The sequence below is a fragment of the Musca vetustissima genome, unplaced genomic scaffold (genome assembly GCF_032173495.1).
Source record: "Musca vetustissima isolate MV318-11 ecotype Yass unplaced genomic scaffold, APGP_CSIRO_Mvet_v1 utg900, whole genome shotgun sequence".
In the NCBI taxonomy this organism is placed as follows: Eukaryota; Metazoa; Arthropoda; class Insecta; order Diptera; family Muscidae; genus Musca; species Musca vetustissima.
In genome coordinates this window covers 212592-224570 of record NW_026885828.1, presented here as the reverse complement: position 1 = coordinate 224570, position 11979 = coordinate 212592, and the positions used below count along the sequence as shown (strand labels likewise).

General features: G+C 35.9%; 3 protein-coding genes across 3 annotated transcripts; 2 read left to right on the top strand and 1 right to left on the bottom strand.

The window, feature by feature from the left end:
- The first annotated feature begins 580 nt into the window (after positions 1-580).
- LOC133333070 (protein rigor mortis) lies at positions 581-7118 on the top strand. The gene is made up of 9 exons (XM_061541402.1): positions 581-2021; positions 2086-2425; positions 2488-2656; positions 2723-2882; positions 5350-6170; positions 6247-6418; positions 6478-6628; positions 6687-6944; positions 7007-7118. The coding sequence occupies exons 1-9, from the start codon at positions 581-583 to the stop codon at positions 7116-7118; spliced, it is 3624 nt and encodes a 1207-aa protein (XP_061397386.1).
- A 642-nt stretch (positions 7119-7760) lies between these two features.
- Positions 7761-10458, bottom strand: LOC133333127 (protein disulfide-isomerase A3). Its single transcript, XM_061541472.1, has 5 exons — positions 10282-10458; positions 9328-9415; positions 8911-9263; positions 8704-8817; positions 7761-8627 (listed from the first exon to the last, which is right to left on the bottom strand). The coding sequence occupies exons 1-5, from the start codon at positions 10428-10430 to the stop codon at positions 7862-7864; spliced, it is 1470 nt and encodes a 489-aa protein (XP_061397456.1). The 5' UTR covers positions 10431-10458; the 3' UTR covers positions 7761-7861.
- A 479-nt stretch (positions 10459-10937) lies between these two features.
- LOC133333128 (proteasome assembly chaperone 2) lies at positions 10938-11675 on the top strand. Its single transcript, XM_061541473.1, has one exon. It carries the CDS (start codon positions 10938-10940, stop codon positions 11673-11675), a length of 738 nt encoding a protein of 245 aa, XP_061397457.1.
- The last annotated feature ends 304 nt before the right edge of the window (positions 11676-11979 follow it).

The window sequence follows — 11979 nt, the reverse complement described above, 5'->3', positions numbered from 1 at the left end:
AAAAAATTCCCAAAAAAAGTTTGTATTATTTTTTATTCATATTTCTTGATTTAATCTTTTGAATTGAGAACTTAATATTACAAAAATCGTAAATGTGTCAACCTATAGCTAATTACTGTGAACGAAAAAATGCTAAAATAGGGAAGAAAAAATATACATGCGAAACTTATTTTAAGGATGTTATTCAAATGTTTCCTTATAGGGAATTGTGGTACTATAATATTATGAAAATTATTTGGTGTTGAAAATTATTTTTGACCTTTGGATATTATTTTTATATTCCTTTTTTCGGATTGAGATCATCGAATTTTTCACCAGAAGCATATTTCACCAGAAGCTAAAAAAATACCGTTACATACACCAATGTTTTCTGTGAGTTCTTTTACGAAAGTTCCCACCTTTCAAATACTCTGACATTTTGACATTTGAATCCCCTAATCTGGCAACACGGCTAACAGTTGACATCGCATCGGCAAACAAAACAATTTAACAGGACATAATTGGGACGTTCCTTAATTCGCAAAGCACGTTTTTCATTACTGTCTATCTTCGAAATAGCTTTATTTCTCTGTACGCTGAAATGAAAATTCCATTGGTGCCACAGTGGAATATCAACAATGGTTGTGTTTGTACACCAGACGGTGGTTTCCTTTATGTAGGCTCTCGCAGCGTTAACTATATTAGTTCCCTGAAAGAAGGACAAGATACGCCCCAAATAAAAATATTCCACACTCGTCAAAACATTTTAAAGATTGACATAGATCATCATTGGGGTGACACGGAACAAAGCTGTGGTGGTAATGAGCCGGCACCGAAATTGTTTGTTGTTCTGTTCCAAGATAACTCTGTACAGATATGGGATTTCAATAAGGGCTATGCTCTACAGGGGCACCAAGCTCATTTGGCCTGTATGCGCTATATGGAAGGCAATGGCCCCTCGCCACAACATGCTGGTGAGGTATTTGTCAGTTACATGATTAATCGGAATGTGCTGTCAATGGACAGCAGGGACATTGTCGTGTACTGTGTTGCTTCGAACAGCTTTTGCAGAAGACCAATGTTTATTTCGCCTCGCAATCATCAAATCACTTCTATGAAATGTTGTCCATATAACGAGAACCATTTTGCTGTGGGAACTAGCCGCGGCTTGGTTTTACTCTGTGACCTGCAAAAAATGGTTACTCTGTATACCCTACGTGGTCACAATTCCGCCATTACGTCCTTAACATGGAATAGAATATTGCCTTCAGATATAGGCCAAGCATCTATTGAAGAAGACAGTAAACCTGAAAAGCCACTGTCGAAAACGGCAAAACTACACAGAACCGATACAACAATTGTGGATGCCGATGACATATTTGATATATACGACTATGATTATTTGGATAATGAGTTTGGGGCAACTACCCAGGTGTCCAAAACAAAATCAGACTCTATATCTGAATTTGTCGGCATTGAAAAGACACAAGACACTTCGGGCACAGCGGCAGAATTCGATTTCGCTGAAGCGTGCCAAAGTCTGAAGGAAGAAATAAATGCTCTGAGAGACGAACAGCCGCAACTGTCGCCAGAGCATATAGTCTCGCTAGAAGATTGCAAAAATGCAAATGTTTGTGTCGATACATCTTCGTGTGGCAGTGACAGTGAGAACGAGGAACAACCCTTAGAGAGAAAATCCTCTGAGGATAGCCTAGTGCGTTTAGTGTGTGGTACACCATCGTCCGAAGAAAGCGTTGACGTCGATGGAATTGATCGTGTTGCTAAACAGAGAATGGTGTGTCAGGCAGAGGTCCATGCCGCTCTATTAACTGAGAACAAAGAAGAAAATAAGGAAACGCAATGTCAAAAAGAAGGTGATCAGAAAGCATCGACTAGAAGAGATGATGTGATGTCTATACTAGAAGATTATCTTCTGGCATCATTAAGTGCGGATGGATCTCTATACATTTGGAATACGTCAACAGGAGCAACATGCGATCATCACAAACTCCGCAATACAAACGCGAATAAAAATAAGAAAAGTAAGTCAGTTACAGATTATTTATACAAATGCGTGATAATCCAAAACATTTTCACCCATTTCAGATACAAACCTTGCGATATCATGGGTGAATTCTACTTCGTTCATTACATCCAATAAGTCAGGCGAACTACAGCTATGGATGCTGGACACAAAGTCCAGTAATGCAAACAGCTCAGCAACGTCTGCATTGCAGCGGTACAAATTTAAGGAAGTCAAACGTCGTTGGCAGCAACGCACTATTGTCGCATTTTCTGCGTGCAAATCCAAGCAGTATTTATGGTGTGTTTCATCCAATCGAGAAATAACACTGGAAGACATGTCTCTAAATAAAATTGATATACAATATGGTTGTGTCTCTACGAATATAGGTGCCTTGCGCGAATGTCCGGATGATATGAACAAGTAAGTATTCGCAGCATTGTGTTGGATAAGATAAACAACCGTCTAACCAATTTTCCATACAGAATAGCATTGGCCTTTTCCGATCGTCGAATTGGAGTAATAGATATTTCCAAAATGACGCCGAATCTTATACACATAGACAATTTTGTACAACGAATCGAATCACCCGTAACTTCACTAGTGTGGAGTCCAGATTGTAAAAAACTAGCCTATGGAACACAAGAAGGCAGGGTATGCTACTGCCTGTTACCTGTTTTGGAACACAGCTGAATTAATAGCACTTGTATATATTTTCAGATTGGCATTTTATCGATTGAGGCCGGACACAAGCAGACACCATTCACATTCAATTCTGTGTGTGGCAAAACTATATACTCAATAAGCTGGTGGGATAAATATTTGTTTGTGGTATGCAACGATCGCATTGCCGTATACGAAGACAATCCAAATAAGAAAGGTATAAAAACAGATGTTTCCTCTAGTGGTGATATCGTCTATTGTAGCATTGATTTTGAGTATTCCTTTTGCCAAAAGAAATATCCGTTTGTGCTGATGAAGTTTGTTTTTGTCGCAAGTTGGCCAATGTTATAGCATGTCTATGATAATCCCACACATTCCATGAAATGTTTGAACATATTTGATGACGATGATTTGGCCTAGATTGATTACTTTCAGTTTGTGTTATGGAATCCTTAAGCTTTGCATCAGATTCTTCCGTTCTTTTTATGCTTAGATTTACAATTATATATTCTAATTGTAAAAATAATATCATGTCGACTGATTTAAGAACTATGCTTTCGAAACCTCCCGAAATTTGATTCATATTACTTTCTGAATACTTAAGAAATTCTGCGTTAGCAAAACCGAAACAAAAATTCATTTTTGTATTTTTGTTTGGGGCCGATCGTATTCTTGATGGAACCAGAAGCCCCTTCGTTAGAACTATTGTAAGAAGGCAATAATCTTTAAGTAGCGGATACTGTAAGAGAAAGGTATATTTAATATTGCGCATTAAAACTTATTTTTCATTTTAATGTTAATTAAAACTTACAAGTTTGTGATAGTCGATATTTGGCATTGATTTATACAAATCAAATGTTTTTGCCGAAGTATCATCAAATCTTATACATGATGGAATAGTTGCCTGGGTGGTGTTAATGACGGTTTGATAACTATTCCGTATATTCTCATTAACTACGTCATCTAACTGATCTTTAATTCTGTTCACCTCCGCTAGACAATTTAAATACACAATTAAGGAACGCCATACTTCGCTGAGGTAAACAAAGTGTGGCTAAAAAGAAACCAGAAATAATAGTGACCAAAACACGACTTCAAATTTATCGACTTACAAATATAAATTCAGTCTCAATTGCCGATCTAAAATTTAGAATATCGTTAATTTTGTCAATTACGCAGACAAACTTCTTCTGTGCCACATCAATCAAATATCGTATCTTTTGAACCGTTGCGTTTATGCTTTCTAGATGTCTTTTATAGATGATAAATAATATGACAAATTTATTGATTTGTCGTAATATTTTTAGCGGCTGTCGATACGTAATGGTTTTCTCCTTGATGTTGATTTCTATTGCCTCCTCCATTGTATGCATAGCTTGTTCTATGTCATTGGAATTCATTTGTAGACTTTCGACCATTGTGTCGTTGGTGTTGATCACAGCCATTTCTAAATCGCTGATAGCTAAAACATTCAATTAAATGTAAACTTTCACTTCTTTGAATATATTTGCAAAATTACCTTGCATTATAGGGTTTTTGGTCTTATCGAGTTTTCGGGCATTATAAAAGTTAAATACTAAAATGCCACAGACGGTTGCTCCCAATCTATGCAAATATTCAAGACGATGATATTTTTTCTTCATCACATATTTCTGTAGATCCCCACGACCCAAAACGCTATCAATGCTTTGGCGGGTCCTCATCAATATCTGTCGAATTTTATTTGAATATATACATATATCTATTTATATGGTTTATTTATTTAACTTACCTCAGCGTCGTTTGGAGAACCGATAGAGTAATTGGTTATAATAAAAATTTGCATTTTCACGTACATTTCTTCCAACTGTTTGGAATTGCAATTTTCGGGATATTTTAATATAGAATCTATTAACCTGTCTGTTTTCTCTTTAAAATTATGTTCTATTTTTTTCTTAATGTCGTCCGGTTCCAAAGGGATGTTGATTTTGCAAAAGTAACTCAACTTCAAAGAGTTCATAGTTATATCCGTGGAATCGTTCAATTTGCTTAAACATCGCTGCATGTATTGTTCCATCTGGCATATACTCAGCTTTTCAGTTTTCCAATTTCTTAATGTCAATCCGTCGGTTTCATCGTGCAATATTAGGCGTAGGAAATATTTTGCAAAATTATAATCAATATTTGTAAATATTTGTGGGGCTTTCCTAGCAAAATATGGCACTAATTCGTCGATTCCAATGCTTTTATTTGACAGCATTGCCAATTTATAATCTTTATGGTACCCGGGATGTGATTTGGACTTATCGTTTTCAAATATAAGTTTTAACAAATATTCTCTAAAATCTTCTTCAATGGATTTTTGTAAAATTTCTTGCAATATGTCGTTCACACTTAGACGGAAATATTCCATTTTGAATTTTTAAATGACGTCTTGCTTTGAATTTTTGCTTCGTAAAGGTTACCATTTGTTTATTTTTCGTTGCCAGTAACAACCTCTTACGCCTTTAGAACAATACTTTATTGAAAGTTATGTATCTCGTACACTTCCTTCGAAATGTGTGGTCATTATAAGACCAGAGTTGTTAGCCGGGTGCGCCAGTTACAGATCAATTTAGAATATATATAGGTTTTCTGTTTTTTTTTTTTTTTTGACCCATGGACTATGCTTTAACGTGTTTCATATTTTCTTCATAAAATTTCAGATGCATACATAATTCCTAATATTAATCATGTATCGGCCCTATCATTGAGAAATAATTTTCTGTTTGTCGGAACTCAGAATGGACGACTACGACTGTATCAAAATAAATCGTCTCCGTTCGAATATGAGTTGAAAAAGGAACTTGAATTGTCTTCTCGCTATATAACCGAGATTGTCTGGAGCCCGATTGCTCTAAATAAGTTAGCTGTAACTGCCAATTCAAATAACATACATATCCTTGAATTTAAGGAGGAGGAGGGGGGAAATGCCACATTGTCAGTTGTACGAACACTGGAAATAAAATCACCTAAAGCGGCAAACGCCTGTGTAAAATGGAGCAATCGAAACGATAACCTGCTATTGACGTGCGGCTTTGACGGAGCGATACGCGTTTGGGATTTGGCAGACGAAAGTTCTAATGAACGTTTTCTAAAATTGTATCATTGCCCAATGAAATGTGGTCTATTTTTACCTACTGATGAGGACGTAGTAATGTGTGCAGGCATGAGTACCTCTCTAGAATTCATAGATATGCGCACAGAAAAGCCAGATGAAAATTCCGCCAAGGCGAAGCGAGCTCGCACTTTGGACAATGTGCAATGGGCCACAAAAACACCATCAAGAAATGAAGGCAAACCCACACACGGCGACAAGAAATCCCACAAAACTGTTGAACTTAGGAGCCCATTGGAACAAAGATCAGGCTATTGTAAGCAGTGCCCTGATCACGCAAAAACCGACTGTGAAGAAGTTTCAAAAATGTTTGAAAAACTTGATATCCAAAAAAATAGTTCAGCCACGGCCACATCGGTCTATATGAAGGTTAATTGAAACATGCAATTTTTTATGTTTATATCAAAAACTGTTCAAACAATGGAATATCGAATCTACTTTGCAGATCCCCTCAACGTTGTTATATCTCACCACCAAGGAAATCAATAAGGATTCACTGGAAATTATGTTCAATATTTTAAGTCAATCCACCCTAGCCAAAACAATGGACAACAAGTCATTGTGTGTCAAATTATTTGGATCCAAAGCCGAAGCAATGCAGCTGTTAGCAGAAGAATGTATGTTCGAGAGTCTACTTAACATAAATATTCTATTCTGAAATATAATCTTTTATTAGTAAAGAATCACCAGAATAGTGAGACCAAAGGCATATCCAACCTCTACATGCCGCAAGTAAACGGCACGTTGAAGGATGAAATTCTCAGATGCGTCCAGAATAAACAGCTTTGTGAGTGGCACGTTTCATTAGCTCCCAGCATCTCATATAAGTATGTAAATTGTTTGTAGTTAACACGGAAGCACTTGTGTTAATCATTTGCTTTTTAGCTTTTGGCAAAAGTGCTGCCAGGCCTATGCGGAGCAATTGGTGGAGCAGGGGTATGTTCTGCAAGGTGTTGTATATATGATGGCCATTCACCAAGAACGCGATGCCATAGAAGTGCTAACGGAGAAGTCTTACTTTAAGGAAGCTTTGTTGATATCCCGCATTTATTTGCAGCCTGATGATCCCTTGAATGATAAAATCAGTGAACAATGGATAACACATCTTTATAATAATGGAAATTTAACGGGAGCTGCTCTCTTGTACGTCATTTAAATACGATCTCCGTAATAGAAAATAACATTACTTTTTTTGACAATTCTAGGTGTTTGCTGAGCAAACAAAACAATCGCGCCTACGACTGTTTGGCCAAAATTCGTAATACATCACCAGAAGTTGAACGTGTAATTCGTTTGTTGAAGAATTCCGAAAATTAAGACATTCCACTATTTCTCTGGCACCATGCGCCAAAAATTATCAAAATTGAATTTTCTGTAAGTCCACAAATATATGAATCTTTAGTTGTTATTTTTATAAAATATGGATTTATAAAAACATATATAAGTTTTCCAAATAAAAGTTGATGCATTTTGTGATTAATTTGTGTTCAAATTCTGAAATAGAAAAATATACGTTGGGTATGGATATTGTATAACAATTGGAGGTTTCCATACAGTACAATGCATTATTCAACATTTTCTTGTCGAAAATTGTTCTGTAATCTGTAACTAATGAAATTAATTACAACTGTGGACATTTTTTACGATTTTATCGAGACATTGAAGGACTTTGTAAAATAAGCAAACACATAGGATATTTTGTGTTTTTATCATGTTATGTGGGATTTCTCCCAACAAAATTGCATGGCAGTTGAGGAAGACTAAAGCATGAATTGATTCATGTTCCTCCTGATTGTCCTTGTAGAAATATACGGATGAAATTTTCAATATTAATAAATAACTATAGTCAAAGAACAGTGCATTTTTCTTAGAAGTAATTTTTATTGTTTAATTCAATTTAAAAAAAAAGATTCACGTTTGTTTTTTACATTAAATGCTAACATAAACTTCAATGTCGAAATGCTCTAGGATACTTTTGAGAACAAATACGTATAATGGAAATGTGGATGAAGTTCCTGCCTTCTGGCAATATTAAATTTACTTTATACTTTTGTTAGAATTTACAATTCTGTCTTTTTAGGTTTACCGCTGCGGTCGTAACCTTTCAGTTCCTTAGTAGCGTGTTTCGAAATAAATTTAATGAAATCGTCTACTTCGCGGCCTTCATTGTAGGATACAGGCTTATTCTTGGAGTCTTTAGGCAACCAGAAAAGTGTAGGGAATCCGCGTACATTGAATTCTGGTGGAACATCGTTGGCGGTAGCATCCATTTTGGCAATAACTACATCTTCATCTTGCAATTTTTCAGCCAACTCATCGTAGACTGGAGCCAATTTCTTGCAGTGGCCACACCATGGAGCGTAGAATTCGATCAGGGTGTCCTTGTCATTGTTGATGACAACATCATCGAAGTTTTTGGCAACGGCAACTTTGACAGGAGCACTATTATCCTCAGGGATGGGTTCGGATTTAATGTAAGGTTCCAGTTCGCCTTCCAATAATTTTTCTGCAAAATCACGTAAGTTCTCTACAGAGAACTCCTCCTTCAGAGCGTATTTCAAGTTCTTGGCATCACGAGCCAAAATAACTGGTTTGTCACCGACGAAATCGTAACCGTACTCGTTAAGTTCGTGTTGGAAATCATCTTTAGAAGAAATAGCAAAGGACAATTTGCCAGCAAATTCCTTTGCTACCTTAAGTACACGATTGCGCCAGTAATTGGTACCTTTGGGATTCTTAGCGTAGTCAACACCGTAGTAGGCGGTAATCAGGGGGTTTTTGAAGTCACGTACAGTGTCTTGAGTACGGTGACCGACTAATCCATGACTAAAGTAAAATTAAAAAATATATATATATATATAAATGCAAAAAGAAAAACACGTAAACCTTTGAAACTACTTACTAATTTTCTTTAACAAAAGTGGTCAGATCGGATTCGGATGATCCGTCAAACTTGACAGTGGATTCTTCAAATTTATTGGCTAAATGAGGAGCCCGGATGAGGACAATGGCATCGCTTTTTAGAAAAAAAAACATGTTCATTTAAATAATACACAACAAATTTAGGTGTATTTAATTTGGATATAAACAGTTTCTGTGTGATTCCTACCTTTCACCAGCTTTTTCCAAAACCTCGGCATTACTGCTGTGTCCAAAGCGGTATTTTTCACGATTTTTGTCAGCGAATTTCAAGAAGGTTTTGGCCAGTTTGGAGTTGGCGTCTTTGAAGTAACCGAAAATTGTTGTTTCTTTGGCTGCAAGGAATTTGTCTAATTCCTCGACAGATTTTACTTCTTTAGAAGCAGGACCAACTTGAGCGCGCATATATTTGGCAATACCTGCTGCCTCACGAGGGCCGTTGTAGTCTTGCGAGACTTCTTCGCCCTTGAAAATCTTTAATGTTGGATAGCCGCTGACGGAGAATTTGTTACATGTTTCCTTTCCAGCCTCAGTACAATCAACCTATATAACGAGAACAAAACAGCTTAACATTTGTACTCGAATGTAACAGTCAGTATTTATGTACCTTGGCCAATGTAATTGGTGGATCGTCATCTTTAACGATTTCGGCGGCCTTGGCATATTCGGGTTTTAGTCTTTTACAATGGCCGCACCTAAAACATGAGAAAACATTTAGTACATCCGGGGCTTTATCATTATTTTATAAACAAGAAGTAAACTTAGAAGATATGTGTTTTCGAAACAACAACATGTATATTCTAGTCGTATCAGACACCTTATCACTAAAAGTTCCAGAAACATTTTATTACAATTGGGCCGACAGAACGGAAGTTAAATGATTTGATCTATTTGTATGTGTTTCACATTATAGAATGTAGAGTAAGAACAGGAAATTAGGAATATGCGGGTATAGAATATAATCGTATTTTTTTACTTTTAACAGGCGATTATATTACACTCTTCACGGCAGAAGTACTTTATGAAATTTCAGGTTATAAGTGAGTCCAATTTATTTGGAAAACAGGGGCTTAAATGTTATTCTTACTTTACTCAATTAATGTTAATGTAAATATCAATTTTATGCACGTGGTTGCTATAATAATTTAAACACGCTTTACAAAAAATAAATCAAAGTCGTCGATATATATTTTAGATTCTATGATATTTACATATTTTATTAGAGGTCCAATTCTGAAAATGTTAGATTTGATAATAACATAGATATCATCAGTACTCCGTTGGATGCAATACCAATTACAAATCAATATGCTCTTGCCGGCCATTTAAATGCCAATAATGAACGATAAGCTTGCAAGTGCTGGTCATAGACCCTCACTCACACAAATATAGATTAGCCTTTTGTATATATAATATATATAAGTAGATGTTTGCATGCATTACTTTTCATAGCGAAATTTGTACGAATATGTGTGAAATTTTACAGAAGAACAAAAAAGGTTTAAAAACTTGAAGGATGACGTGTAAATTGTGTTAACATCATAAATTTCTTGAATCTTACCATGGTGCATAAAACATGACTAATGTAGTGGAATGCTCACTAAGGACGGATAAGAAATTTTCATCGGTCAATTCCAAAACATCGCTTTCGGCTGCATTGGACATAAAGGCCAATCCAGCTATACACAAAACCAATAATGCTTTATGCATATTTTTTTCTTTGAGACACAAAAACACCACAAATTTATTAACAACTTATTCCCGGAACGCCCAGACACGCAACTACCGACTACCGGCAAACAATTGATTTTTACCACCAACGAATGGAGCCACGTCAGTCGACTATCTGACCAGTGTTGCCAGTATTTATAAGTCTTTCTCTCACTCGCTTGTCTTAAAAATAGAAAATTGCCACATCCAAAAAATTCCCTTTAAATAAATGTCAAAAATGACATAATTATAAATTAATATCTCCGAATTTTGGAAAATAGCGGAAAATAATTTAATGTTGTATTTTGGCCTGTTCCCGTACTCAAAAAGGGGTAAAACATTTCAAATCTATAATATTATTTTCTGTTCGCCCGCAAAAGGAACAGTGCACAATGTGTAATCATTTTACTGTGTATAGCACGACGGATTTCTCTTGTTTGGCTTAGTTCCGTTCGTTCATTTCATAGAATCATTCAGTTGAACTAGTTTAGAGTGACACAACAAAACATGATGCTTCTTCAATTCAAACAAAATGTGCATCTGGAGGACTTTAAGGGATATACGGTAATTGTTCCGAGTATTTGTATAGGGAATGCGGCTCAATTGGCATGCGATTTATTGATATCATCGAAGAATTTGAAGCGGGTCGGTTCTATCATTCACCCCGCGTTAATTCCATGTTACGGACCGTCAGCTTTCCAACATGAGCCAGAAGAAAAAATTGCAGCATGCGAAGTGTATTCTTGCCAGGTTAGCAGACTGTTGGTCTTCCAATTTCGATCTCCGTTCATTTCGACGCATATGGTTAGTTTCCAAAACGAATTGGCCAATTTATTAAAAATTGCTGCGAGAGTAATAATTCTGAGCGGAAGTTTAGGATTCGAAAAGCGGATTATTGACTCCTGTCCCTACGAATACAAGGCAAGTGATGAATTGAAGGAAATATATGGAGATAGACTGAGTAATATGAAATGGAAGGAATTTAAAGGTGAAATGATATTTGGCGGCGGAAACGCCCTGGAGCTTTACAAAATTATGGAGGAGCAGAAGGTGCCCGTTATGATTTTATTTCGATATCTGTTAGAAGGTGACAACTCAACGGATGCCGCTCTCATCTTGAGCGAACTGACCGAACTTTGTAAAGACTTTTTAGCTTTGAAAACCGAAGACGGTGGATTGCAGTTAAAGGTTCCTATATCATGGAAACTTTTGTTCGGAAATGATATTCCAGAGTTAATATTTTAAATATACACTTTTATAGTAGTGTTTGGCGGGTTATTTGGGATACCATTTGTATTTTGTTTTTGCAAAATAGTCAGGCTTAATCCCAGTTTGTTGTTTTTATAAAAAACAACTATTTATTAGTATTAATTTATAAAAACAACAAACTGGGATTAAGCCTGACTAGTTTGAAAAAACAAAATACACTTTTATTTTAATAAGTTGGGAGGAATACTTTTTATTACTATGTGTTTTTTGGTATTATATAATAAAGGCGTTGGGAATTATTGTTCATTTTAAAATGCTCCTAAATGTGAATATTTGATAT

What these genes read in the sequence shown, in the direction of transcription:
- LOC133333070 (XM_061541402.1), top strand. Translation starts at nt 581, where the DNA reads ATGAAAATTCCATTGGTGCCACAGTGGAATATCAACAATGGTTGTGTT. An exon ending in TGTCCGGATGATATGAACAA is followed by an intron (nt 2,426 to 2,487) that starts GTAAGTATTCGC and finishes TTTTCCATACAG; the next exon opens with AATAGCATTGGCCTTTTCCG. An exon ending in TTAACGGGAGCTGCTCTCTT is followed by an intron (nt 6,945 to 7,006) that starts GTACGTCATTTA and finishes TGACAATTCTAG; the next exon opens with GTGTTTGCTGAGCAAACAAA.
- LOC133333127 (XM_061541472.1), bottom strand. Translation starts at nt 10,430, where the DNA reads ATGCATAAAGCATTATTGGTTTTGTGTATAGCTGGATTGGCCTTTATG. An exon ending in CACCAATTACATTGGCCAAG is followed by an intron (nt 9,264 to 9,327) that starts GTACATAAATAC and finishes CTCGTTATATAG; the next exon opens with GTTGATTGTACTGAGGCTGG. An exon ending in TTGGAAAAAGCTGGTGAAAG is followed by an intron (nt 8,818 to 8,910) that starts GTAGGAATCACA and finishes TTTTCTAAAAAG; the next exon opens with CGATGCCATTGTCCTCATCC.
- LOC133333128 (XM_061541473.1), top strand. Translation starts at nt 10,938, where the DNA reads ATGATGCTTCTTCAATTCAAACAAAATGTGCATCTGGAGGACTTTAAG.